The sequence below is a fragment of the Cuculus canorus genome, chromosome 4 (assembly GCF_017976375.1).
Source record: "Cuculus canorus isolate bCucCan1 chromosome 4, bCucCan1.pri, whole genome shotgun sequence".
Classification (NCBI taxonomy): Eukaryota; Metazoa; Chordata; class Aves; order Cuculiformes; family Cuculidae; genus Cuculus; species Cuculus canorus.
In genome coordinates, this window is record NC_071404.1 from 36,015,395 (window position 1) to 36,029,033 (window position 13,639).

At 37.5% G+C, this 13,639-nt stretch overlaps 1 protein-coding gene across 26 annotated transcripts in view; it reads right to left on the reverse strand.

The window, feature by feature from the left end:
• TENM3 (teneurin transmembrane protein 3) overlaps positions 1-13,639 on the reverse strand; it is a 1,341,795-nt gene that overhangs the window by 188,609 nt on the left and 1,139,547 nt on the right. For 2 of the 26 annotated variants that reach the window (XM_054065079.1, XM_054065071.1), the window contains exon 1: positions 2,960-3,178. The exons of the other annotated variants lie outside the window; for them this stretch is intronic. In XM_054065079.1, coding sequence (XP_053921054.1) covers positions 2,960-3,014 — 55 coding nt within the window. In that variant the 5' untranslated portion in view covers positions 3,015-3,178. Of the gene's footprint in view, positions 1-2,959; positions 3,179-13,639 lie in introns of those variants that run through there. 26 annotated transcript variants of the gene reach the window in all.

Sequence of the window (13,639 nt, forward strand, 5' to 3'; positions counted from 1 at the left end):
GGGCAGTAAGGATGAGGGCAAGCAGTGAAGAATCACAGGACCTTATGAAATTCAGTGACTAGACAATGAAATGGTAAATTAAATTCACTGTGGATAAGTGTAGAGTGATGCACATGGGAAAAAATAACCTTATCTTCACATGTACAGTGATGGGCTCTGAGCTGAACATTACCGCCCAGGAGCAAGACCTTGGGGTTGCAATAAATAGTGCCATCAAAATGTCAGCTCAATGCCCAGCTGCTAAAAGGAAGCAGCCCAAATATTAGGTATTGTTAGGAACTGAACTGGAAGCAAAACAGAGAGTGCAATTATGTCACTTTGTAATGCCACTCTGTTCATACACTGCCCCGTATGCCCTGCTTCCAGCGGGGAGCAGTTTAGGATATATGGTTCAACACTGACTATTATGCATTTGCTGTTACAAAGGTAGGAGCAAAACAGAAAGAAGCTTAATGCAGAAGAGTAACCTATAATTAGGAGGAGAAAGACAGCAGTTTTAACACTGTCTGCATCTCAGTTTCATACGAGTTTTCTCTGAGACTGCATCTAAAATTCAGGGAGACAGTGTTTTCTAGGTGCTGATAAACATTCAAAAAAGTGGTTGACAAATCACACATATACAATCAATGAGCTCTATTAAAAAGCATTACTGTGTATTGAAGCTTACACCTTGATAAATAGCTTTACTAGTATTTGAAAAGACAAGTTTGAAGATTTGCCTTCACTCTCACAGTATACAGCCAGCTAAAAATCACTTTGCTGGGCCATTCTGAAGCAAAGGAAGATTTTAAGCCTTAAGGGTAAGCACAAGTGCCCACAAAACGGTAAGTAGAAACAAATGAATCTAAAGATCTTTAAAGTCTTGCCTTTCTCACTGCTCTCTTTTCCTGGCTTGCTTTCCTATCAGCTAGCCTGCCCAAGGTGCTGCTGGAATTGACTTTTCGGTGCTTGAACAACACACAAATATTTTTACCCACTTAGGTTCTGTAACAGAGAACAACTAAATTAAGTCTAGGCCTTCAGATTTCTAGCTAATCTCTACACATCTCTACTAAAACATCTACGTCCTGCTTTTACAAGAAAGGGTTTGCTCTGTCTGCTAATGGACTGATACTACTCGTATCTTTGCTAATTGCATGAGTCATGGGACTGTTCTGGTTTTCATTTGGATTGTTAAATACAAGACACAGAACTTGTCTATCTATACTGGCTACACATACTGTGCTCTATTCTTCCTTAGTTGCATAAAATACTGTCTATTCACTTCACTTATGAACGTGTGTGTATAAGTGAAATACTCTACCACCACAATCTATAAACAATCCATACACTAGGTTTGCCTGTCGTGTAGTAGAATGAATACAGAAAGGTGGAAAATAAGTTGGAAGAAAAATCAGAATTGTGATTAATAATTATTCTTTAATTGTAAACTCATAGATGTCTCAAATATGAACATAAATATTTTTCAACAAGAAATAAAACTACGTAGGGAATTTCATTAGTTTAAATTGTATAACTAAAGAGTTACAGGAGAATATAGACGGACTAATAACACACATTCTGAAACTGACCAAGCCACAAATTATTTTTTGCCTTTGTTCTAGCCTTACATTTCATTAAAAATCAATTAAGTATTATTTCAATTCAAATGTTATAGTATTCCATTATGCAATAAGGATTTTTCCCCCTATAGCCATAATTCTCTACCAATGAACTGTAATCGAAGTTTCTTTCTTTTTTGAAGGCACACTTTTCAATTTGTCCTGTCCAAGCACGTTTTTATGCCAGGTCATGAAGGACGCTCAGCAGGAAGCGCTCTGGGAAAATAAGTAATCAAACTAATAAAAAAGCTTCCATAGGGAATAAACAGCTTGATTTTAATTAAAGTAGAATGAAAAAATCAAAGTAAGTATTAGCTGGTAGCAATGCACTAAAATTTTCAGTCACTGCAAGTAAGTGGAAGTCAGTCAAACTTCTTAGAGAAATGCCTTCAGTGTTCTTAAAGCTATGCACAGACATGTGCAATGTGACAGGCAGCAGACTGAACCCAAGGCAGGCACATCAACTCACTAACTACAGCTCTGCAACTCTCTATCACACGAGACAACTTACATTTCAACACGACTAGTTATTTTTTGTTAACTGCAGAAAACCAAACAAAAAACAGGTGACCCTCCCTTCTCTCTCTTTATTCTGCTGGTGACTACAAATTAAGCCATTATCTGTCTCCTGAAGTGAGAGAAGAAACATTAATTATCACAAACCCCCCTGGACTGCTAGATATATTGTTCTCTTCACTCTATGTTGTTTTCAAAGTGCGGGGCTGAGTCGCTGCAGCTACAGCAGCTGCCTTCGAGTGCTGGCACTAGCACTGGGCAGCTACAAATCACTGGTGCAGAGCAGGTGAAGTGTGAAACAGCAGCCAGCCCCTTCAAAAGCCCTGACGCACCCTGAAACTTTAATTCTGTCGTGCAGTTAGAAAACGCTGAATAAATGAAGTTTTTCAGAAAGCCATTCTAACTGAGCTGCTCATTACAGATCTAATTACAAGCTATCTTTATAATGTACACCTGACGACATCATGTAAAGCACTTTGCTTTAAAGGTCAGCAGAACTAAAAGAACAATTTTGCTATTTATAGTAAAGGGTGAACTTTTCTTATTTGGCTGTTTGAGCAGCCAACCCTTGAGTTTAATGTAATTAGGGAGGGGATATTCAATTTACAGTATCCACAAGTAATGATAATTACACTGGTTCAAAAAAGCTTTTGGTAAGCATAAGAAACCTTTGTAATTACATTCCGTTTCCAAAACGACTCGAGCGCCATGAACTCAAAGCATTTCAGCAAATGAAGGCCAAGGCACATAAAAGGAGAGCTATAGTGCTTTAAAAGCTATACTGTTTAACATAATGAGCCGCCCGACCGGAGGGAGATCACAAAACATGCTCCATAACTCACCCCGACAGCCCGTGCCATCTCCTTCCCGCTCACAAACATCCATTAAGAAAAACATAAGCCGTCTCCCTCATCGCCTCCTTCCCATCCTTTGCCAGCATTACTCAACTCCCCTTGCAGAGCAGAGCAGGGAGTCAGCCCACATAACTCTGCTGGGCTCCGGCAGCCTGTCTTAGGCTCTGGCTGCCGATCCTGTCATGTTCAGGAGAGCACTGGCACTGTGAGTAGGGAAACGTTGTTGTGTCCCCCCCCGCCGCCGGCCCCGCGTGCGCGGCAGATTAGCTAGGTCAGCAATCCGCCAGGACCAAGGTGAAAAATAAACAAATAACCATGTTCACAGCAGCTACGGCGATCGCTCGCCAGAAAATTATTCAGGCATTATGAAGGAGACAGTATTAAACGCTGCCACTTGCAGCTTCACGGCTCTCTGAGTATTCGCATCAGCCTGGGATGAGCACTTAAGGAGTATCATCGGAGAGCTCGCCCAGCTGAGCATCTTCCATTAAGTTTTTGTCTTAAAAGGAGATAGCGGGAACCTCTCTGCCTGATAGGCAAAAGGCTTGTCATAATTCATTAATAACACAGCTTTGCTCAGGTTTCCTTCAATGAAATCAGGCAGGCAGCCTATGTAGAAATTGCTGAGTGAACAACAGCTTCTCCAGAGACAATGCAATAAACTTGCCACTACTTGGCATCATTTCATGTCCGAGGCATGGATGACCAACACTAGTTGACGTGACCTGACAGGACCCTTTAAGGGTCCTAACAAGGAAACCCACAAAACAAAGTAATTCCTCAGCAGGATGCAATTCATCGACTGGAAGTGAAAACTTCACGTTAGGTGCAGTGATACACATACTGGTCTGCTTTTGCTACACCCTGGGCAAAGCTGGCAACTCACTCTGATAAAGCATTTGCAGCCAAAGGGAAAAAGCTAGAAGAGGTGAGGTAAAAAGCAATAACTACAATATCAGAATATCACAAAGATTAACAGACTATCACAACTCTTCCATCAGATTTTAAATACACCCATAGCCTCATTTCCTTTTAAAACCAGAAAATACAATTGAAGTTGTCTGTTAGGTAAGCAAACGAGCTCAAGCTAACAGTCAAGATAAAGCCATTAGGATGGCATCAAAGCAGGAAGGGCAGAACACGACTTTTTTTTCTTTTTCTTGTCTAGTGCACATCCATTCATACAAAGCTAAAACGCACTTGTTATGTTTAATTGAGTCTTCTGTACTTCCTCCAATGAGGTCTGCTCATTATGAAGAAATGAAGAAGAAAGGTACTCTCACTGGCATTTGATCCACTACCATTTCATATACACAACATCACTTCAAATGACAAAATAATCTAGCAAGACAGTAAGTACCTACCAGTTCAATCTACAGCATTTGCTGTTATCCAAGGTTTAAGCAGTCTTCAGCATAAAAACTAGTACTACAGATTTCATATTTACTATGACAGGGTTTCCAGGTTTGCAGATGATTTTTAAAAGATGCTTTATCATCATATAACAAAAGCAGTCCAAACATAAATTAAATTTGCACAATTAGAAAAAGAAACAAATGTATCGAAGATGGCCGATTATTGATTTTAGAACATCTGTATCACAAAATCATTTTTTGCAGTAAAGGAGGTTCAGGTAATTTGCAAACAGCACTATATTCTTGCTTCCTTAAGCTCCTTTTGTGTTTCACTTAGGCACGATAATTTATCTTGGATGTAATACCTGTCTTTAAAACTATGGTCTACAAACATTATTAGAAACAGTACTATTAGCATGTCTAGAGATCACTGTATTCCAGCAGAATGCAACTGATTGAACAGAAATCAATAAAGGTATTTAATGACTTCACGAGAAAAATAAGTGACCCTCACACCCTTAATGGATTAATGTCACTTATGCACAACACATTGCATAATGCTGACACAGAGCCACTCAAAGCAGTGTCACTTTTCATATGAGTGCCTTAAAATCTTATCAGAGGGAAATTGTGTTTTAATGCTATTTCAGCTGTCATTTTTGAGAGGATTTTTACAATCCCATTTCATAAAGCAGAAAGCATGATCTGAATCATTACAAGTAGCTTTTGTCATTGGCACATGTACTAGGTCACCCTCTGAAGCTAGCTGGTGGTGAAAGAAATCCTGAACGCAGAACGAAGGTAACATTTTGAAACATTCAAACAACTTGTTTACTGTTGCCTTTCATCTCTGAATACATCTTTATCTAGCTATCTGAATCTTTAATTAATTACCAACAGCATGCTTTGCTTGGGAAGGGAAACTACTCCTCATAGTGAGTCCTGAGATAGATGGGATGTACAGCTCCCCAGTACACTACCTGAGAATCAAAATGGGAGAAGGTAGAAAATCTAAAGGTAAGATTAGTATGTCATTAAATGAATGCTTGCCTCTCGGCCACAGACTATGACCAAATCTCTTAAGAATAAGAGTATCTCTATGTTCATGTTCAATAAACTGCCTTTGTACCCCCTTTTATGTCTATTCACCAAAATACAAAAATGGGTCACAGAAAACCATTCAATGCTCTCATTCCTTTATTTTCACTTTCATAGATTAAATTCAGAAATATGCAGGATCTACTAGGTATCTCTTCAGTGACATGAAGACTCCATTTCGACAAAGAAGGAAGTCAAATCCAAAGCGTTAACATGCATTGTCTAAGCAGGTTTTGCCATCATTAAGCTGCATTTACAATTCCTCTGCAGTAAGCCCTAACCTAACTGAACGGAGTTCATGTTCAAGTCTCTTGTTCTATTTGTCGTACTATCTACCATAATTTTATGCTCAACACAAAGAAAAATGAAATTACGAAAACAACTTTTTCCTAAAGATAATTCGATCCCAGCTTTCATATGCAGTTTTAACCTGAAAGAAATATGAAAAAACTGCATTCAGATAAAGCAAGGAAGCAAATACAAAAGCTTTTTTTTCTGACTGACTTGAACATTTCCTTATTCTTCCCCAAAGGATATGAAAACTCCTCCAGTAAATGTAGCATCATAATTGGCTATAATTGACTCCATCCTTCAATTTTTAAGGCAATCTATAAAATATAGATTGTTTCATCAACTGGGAGACAATTTTGTGACACCACACTGTTTATCTCGTTACAGTGATCTCAGCTGCACTCGATATCATTTGTTACCCCTCAGACTAACTTATTTCTGCTGTAATCCTGAACCTCTCTACATTTAATACACTACACACTGGTTAGCTACAATACCAAACATTTTGAGCATTACCAAAAAGAAATTACTTGCTGAAGATCATTGTAATAGAAGATAATAGTAGCTATGATATGGTATCGGGTGAAGAACAGCCATCATATTCAGGCAAGCAAGCTCTTTTCCAATACGTCAGTGTACTTCACACCATACTGTCATTAGGCCATCTCACAACTTACCGCATATGAATCACAAGGGTTGGAGGACAAAAACAATAAATCAAGGTTTAACTGCTTTGCTGCTGTTTTTTCTATTACAGCTGCTGTTCTACTCCATAATGCAAACTGACAATGCTCTGGCCCTACAGACTGGTACCATGGCAATTTTGCAACAGATTCATAGGTACCAACAACACGATGACTTCTGCATGGGAATAACTGCATTTGGCCATTTCTATTAGCTGAATAAATGCAAATACCTCACAAAGATATCCGCTTCAAACACAGAGTCAGAATGATGGAATTAGCCTCTCTTTCTTTCGTACGTCTTCCAATAATTACTTTTATTTATACATGTCTCTACGTGCTGCAACGCTTCAATCAAAAACTAAGGCAAGTAGAAGGAAGATAAAAACTAAAACTTGAAAAAAATTCAAGTACCACAGCAAATGACTGACAGGAACACTGATGTAATCCTGTCCATGGCAACAGTTTAATTATGAGCATCTTGGCAGCGAGCCTGCTCTATGTGTTCTCCCCAGCAGAGAATGCCATATATCTTTGTGGCATAACACATGCCATCTTTGTGTTATGCTCTACATGACTACATGGGGAGGCCAATCAAAGGGGAATAAGGAATCGAGAAGTTGCAGTAAATTACTGGGGTAATACAGGAGTGAGTATGTTGGCCATGAATAGTTTCACTCCTGAAGATGAGCAAGCCAGAGAAAAAAAGGAAGGGTAGAAAAAAATACCAGGAGGATGCTACACACAGCAAAACAGTTCTGCAGTCCTTAATTCCAGTGTTTACAGCATACAACATCCTGGGCAAGGTCTCCCACCAGGGACACGGGGCTCATGGGCTGTGGCTACATAAGACATTGCAAGGCAAAGCATGCTCACAGCAGTTGAGCCAAGAATGGGAAGAGCACTTCTGGAGTGCATTTTCCAGCTTAGTGCCACCCAGCAGGCAACTGTGGGTGTGCTCTGATACCACTCTGTGATCCAAATCAAAGTATGGAGAGCCAGGAGATTTCCTGAAAGGCCACACTCCAAAACAAATATAGCAGTCATGCCATAGGGGAGGTATAGAATCATAGAATCATAAACAGTTTGCATTGGAAGGGACCTTAAAGATCATCTATCTGTGACTGTTATCAAGATACTTGCAACTAATTTCCAGGCAGAAACAAAAAAATATAATAGAATCATATTTTATAATTCACCTCACTTACAATTTCTCTGTTGGAAAGTGTTTGTTAAAAAAAACCCAACCACAACCAAACTAAGATGCAAAGAATGAACTCTATGCAACCAAATGAATACAACAACATGTTCTATATGGAACTGCAATTTACAGTATTTATTTACACACACACCCAAAAAATCCCTTAAATTCCAGATCTGGTTTTTGAAGCAAAATCTAGGAAAATCTCTCTGAAATACTGAAGCAGCAGTTTAAGATCATACTATCTGCTCCTTACTTTAAGGAAACATTCTGGTAATTTTTCAGGGTGTGAGCAAAGGTTTTGTGAAATCCTGGTAGGCTATTATATGTGGTAAGAAAACTATCAATCATTCCTGCAGCCTGGTGTCCACGTTCACAACTTAACTCAATAAAGATTGGTTTTAGTTTCTATTAAAGTATGAATACTTTATGTATGTAACCACATAAATCAATGAGAATACTTATATATGTATATACATGGATCATATGTATATGCTTCTTTGAAGAATGCACTCAAAACAACTAAGAAATTTGAAATAATGCACTCTAAAAAAATGAGCTTCCTGAGGTTTACAGAAATTACAATAGACACATTCAAACCAAACGCATAATTTTTAACTATTAGGAGTTAAACTTGTGCCACACAACTGCTGTTCCACTCTGCATTTTTATTTGCACATGTGACTATTTCCATCTCCAAGACACTTGGGCTGCACCACAATATGAAAACAACTTCTTTTTTTTTTTATTTTAAAATACCAGTGTATGGGGACATACTCTCCTTACTGTGCATCACCTCTGAGAAATTGCCTTTGAACAAAAAGTGTTAGAATCTAGGTGACTCTGCTTTACATTCACTAGCCCTTTCTCATTAAAATTTATTTAAAACAATCAAGAAAAGAAATCAATTTTTTGTGCGTGTACAAGCTAATGTTCAGTTCATTACATTATAAAAATCTATTAAATCACAGAAGTAAAATTGGATGAGTTATATAAGCTTTGAAAATCCAAGATACTCATCTGCGTTCATCCAGACATGGCAATTTTTAGCTCTGAATTCAGTTCTCCTATTTCAGCTCAGGGTTCTCAAGAGGTATGCTGGTTTTCTAAGCAACAACATACTGAGAAATGCCTGTACTTTGTAAAAAGTCCTTTTGTATATCAACTCATTTTTTTTTCAGTGCCAAACATTCTAGTTAGCAAAAAAAAAAAAAAAAAATTGTTAGATCATATCTTTACTGCACAGATTCTTTCATAATAAACACAACATCTAAAATACCTATGTGACTGCTGATCGAATGATTACCTGAATAAAACACCTAGCTGATTACATTGAATATTCAGTTACCTTACTTACCCTTCAACAGCTAGAGAAAACAATGGAAAAGAAACCCATAGGAACCTCTGTTAAAGATACTTTCTCAAGACATGAATCAAAGCCAGGGTAAAATGAACAGTTATATCACTCCTCAGTAAGTTCACCTTGATATTTCCACAGAATGTAATTTGCAAAATTTTCAGAAAAAAAAGAAAAATGGCACATCACTGTGTCATACCAGGGTTTGTGGGAGTGACAGAAAATGGGAGTCTGCTTTCAGGCATGCAGAAATATATAGCACATACAGTGCTTTTAATGAAGGCCTTTTAGTTGCACTTTTTATTTGTGATAAAGAACTTCTAAACACAAGAGTCACTGTGCTTTGTAAAAAATGTATTTGAAAATGCTTAATGGCAGCTACGACAGAGAGAGAGATTTTGCAACTAACAAAATAATTCTGAAGTGCCAATGCAATTGCAAATTAAGCAAATATATATTTAATGAACTAAGAACTGAATTAACAATTACAGAATACCTGAAAGATCTTAATGACTACTAAACCTGACATTAAAGTTTGTGGCCATTTAATCTTTTATTACTTTTGGTGCTTTACTTTAGATCAAAGCCCACAAATCCACCTGAAAGTATTCCTTCCTCAAGATCTGTATCACAACTCTTTTTCCCTAATTGAAAACCTAAATAAAATAACAATCCCCACACAAATGAACCATTTATACAGTCTCAAAGAGAAAGAGGATGATTTGCTATTTAAGAATTCTTCGCTATTGGAAAAGATTGTAAAAATACTCTAGTCCAGAATAGAATTTTGACCATTCTCCCACCAAGAAAAGCTGTGAGGTTGATGAGACAAAGCCTTGTGGGAATGTTCAACAATATTCAGCCTGGGCACATGTTCCTGATGATTGTTGCCAAAGGTGGACACACAACTGTCCAGTCATGAACTGTGCACCTACACAGTGGTATAGAAACAGTGGCCCAAAGCACAAGGGCAATTCTGTGAGAAACAAGGTGCTACTCCATGTAAAGAACCGCAGTAAAATTTGGTGACATTTTCTTTAAAATAAACTACCACAAAAATAAAAATCTCTACGCTAGGAACTCCAGTGCTCAGGATTTGTTCATTGCTGTATTTAGAGTCCAACAGCTTCTTTCTCCAAAGTCCCAAGAGATCAAAGGGAGTGTACATAACATGTTTCACTTTCTATTGAAGCAGTGGAGAAGACTCAAAGCTTCTAAGGGTTTCCCGAGTGATACTCACTCCCTGCATACTTCACTGGTTACTCTCCCTGGGTTAGTTTTGATTGAAAGGCTGAGAGGGATCATAGCTCAAGTAAGCAGGAGACAATTGCAGTAGCTGACAGATCAACACTGATTCAAAACTAACCTTCAAGACACCTCTCAAACCATGTTAATTAAGTTTGACAGTGAATATGGAGCTCCTTATTAGGAATGCACAATGAACACACCCAGCTATGGGATTCACTCATTTCCCTCTGCCACCACTGGTGACACTACTCCGAGAAACTTTTGGTTGGCAAGATTATTCCTTCAGAAAATAAGTACTTTGGAAGCAGCCGAAGGGATAGATTTATATTTTCAGATGATTGGCTTACAATTCAACATTGCTATATGACAGAGCAGTTGCCTAATTTTAAAACTTTAAATACTAACATAGCATGTCCACTTACCATATAAATTATGTTAAGCGTATTTTGGCACAGAGCACAGACAAGATTCTCAACGAAAAGAGCAGTTATTTTGGATCACAACGGTAAAGAAGGCTTTTGGAAGTTATTTACATGTAAAGAATTAAATATTAAAATGGAGGTGAATGTTGTCAATAGGCTTAGCTTTCTGAATCATAGAATAGTTTGGGTTGGAAACGACCTTAAAGATCATCTAGTTCCAATCCCTCTGCCATGGGCAGGGACACAATAATCTCTGATCATTTCTACAGCACAAAGAACTGCAGCACAAACAGAAAAAAGGCTATTTGAGGGAGTCAGTGTGTTTCTACAATTCAATACAATGCCAAACGTGCAAAACAGTAGCTTGCATTTTGGGATCAGTTTAACTACCTTACTGCAGTCCCAAGTGCAGGCTATTAAGCCTTACATCTGATTATCTCAGGCATTGTAGTGAGCTCACATGGATGCATTACTTTTGATTTGTAGTAGCTTGGGTTCCTCTACACCACAGTCTTTGTGGATTAATTAAACACATATTTGTGTCTTCTCAAAGCACCAGTACCTGGAGAAGAAGCAACAAAATACACGAGTTCCAAGATTTATAAAATCAATTTTTAAAAAATCAAACCAGAATAACGGAATTATTCAGTTTACTGCAACTATTACATTAAATAAGCATGTAATTTCTTATGAGAATTGGTAACATTAGCGATTTGGACCTTGTTTCAGCACTAGCCCCTAAATGAGAGGGCATCATAAAGCTCCAAGTGAACTCAAACTGTTCCTCCCAAACGCAACTGAAAATGAAAGGATCAGCTCATCCCCATTCTGAAACAAAATATTTAGATTGAGGGTCTTATGCCACTTATGGAAGCCAGCTAAAAATATGTCTGATTTTCAACTCCTCTTCATAAGCAGATATGTATAAAATAAGCCATTCCTGCTTTCTTCAATATATTCCATTTTACTACATGTTAATTCACACACAAATTTGAAACACAAACCTGCCATTTGAAAAATATGTTTGGTATGTGTTGATGTGTAGGGCAGAAAAGACATTTCATAGACTACAAACTATTGAACTGGGACTGTGCTCAGGACAAAAAAAAAAATAAAAAAAAAAATCTGTGTCTGATTCTGTACATTCCTACACTACTTGACCACACCATCAAATGGGGAGAATGCTAACGGAGAGTTATCCATTTATAACAATAAAAGAAAACAAACTTACAGAGTATTGTACTTAAGCAATACGGTTGCTGCCGATTCTGAATTTTAATAATGCTTCTGGACATCGGTATATTTGACGAGATTAGCCATTGATTTGTTTTGGCTCCACTAATATCAATGGAGCATTGTTTTTATTTTTAAAAACATGTTTATTTGCAGGATACCTATCCATTTAGGAAAGCAAAGGAAACACAAGCCTTTAGCAAACCTGATTTACCATATGACCAGATAAGAAGGCAAATCTTGAAAAAAACTGATTACTTTCTTTTTTCTCATGAGGCTGTGAAGCCTGCCTGCTTCTACTCATTCTTCTCCCTTAGACCAGCAAGCCAGAACACGGCAGTTTAGTTTTGAGGCTTTGTTAGTTTGGATTAACCATATCAGGCAGAACGTAGTCTGAAAATACTTTGTGTTTTATACATTTACACTCTATTCAACAGAAGGCAACATAAGTTCTTCTGAGGTTTAATTAACTATTCTTACAAAAATTTCAACTGAAAAAAATTTCCAAAGTATAAAACTCAGGGACAAAAGTAAAAAAAGATGGGAAAGAAAAGCCCCCAAAACAATACTTTCTCACAGTCTCAAGCAAAACAATTCTACCTCTGTTCTGCAGGCAGACTTGAGATTTCATTTTATATATAAACACAATCAATATCCAGTCAGAAATTCAACTTTTAACAAATTTCCTAACACAATAGTTAAGAGAAAAATATTGGATTATCAGAGTAAAATTATATTGCTCTCAGAAATCATGAGTTTGATTTCTGTTTTCATACATAAGCCTACTCGCTTCACTTTAGCTTACCTGCTCAAAGATCTGGTTTGTGCTCACACAGACTATTTTCTTCTAACCAGGTAGGTGTAGCTAAGTTCACAAGATCAGACAATGGGTTCTTTTCTCACAAAAAAATCCCAACAAAAAAATGAGTCTTGGGGGAAGTCGGTGTGATGCACAAAGAAAATGAAAAAAAAAAATACAGTGAATGAAAATGTAAAAGCAAAACCAACCACTTTAACTTAGTTTGTTTCTATGTTGATTTTCACTAATATAACTAATATTCTAAATCTTCTAACTGCGGCTCAATACCACATTTTCTTCCATGTGGGCAGATCTGTGTGCCTGTAGGGAACTCCACTTTATTCAGTGGGTTATGCAAGACTGTATCCATTTGCAGATTTCCTGTCTATATTTTTTGGTTTTCTGTTAGTCAATGCATTTGAAACAAAATAACAAAAATTGCAACACAGAAGAAAAACCCTCCTGTACCCTCCTTTCCTAACCTCTGCCTGTTTTAAAGCTGGGCACTGCGAACTCCCACTTGTTTCCTCAAGCCATTTGCCAAAGACCTGGATTTGTGAGGATTAGCAAACCATCTGCAGCTCTAAGGAAAATTTTTGATCGCTACTCTTGTGAAAAAGTATACTGAAATTTAAGAATAATTCATTTTGAAAGCAGTGGTAATTATTCCAGATTTGAATCAATACTTTTGGTCTGTAATGCTTTGTTCTGATAGGAGTGGCTTTGCTGTGAAGCTCTTTGCTTTCTTGACTTTCTCTGGTGAATAAGAACAGTCTACAGTCTGAAAAAATCTTTTTTTCTTTAATTCAGAAAACTTACATATATGAGAAAAATGCTGTTAGACAGAACCACTTTGTTGTCATTAAAATCCCAGAAGCAATAAGCTACACAGACAGGGGCTCTGTTCAATCACAGAGGCGCAGAGACAGGTCCAGGCAGACCTGCTTTCTTTTTTTTCCTTTTTAATCCAACGTAGTTAAC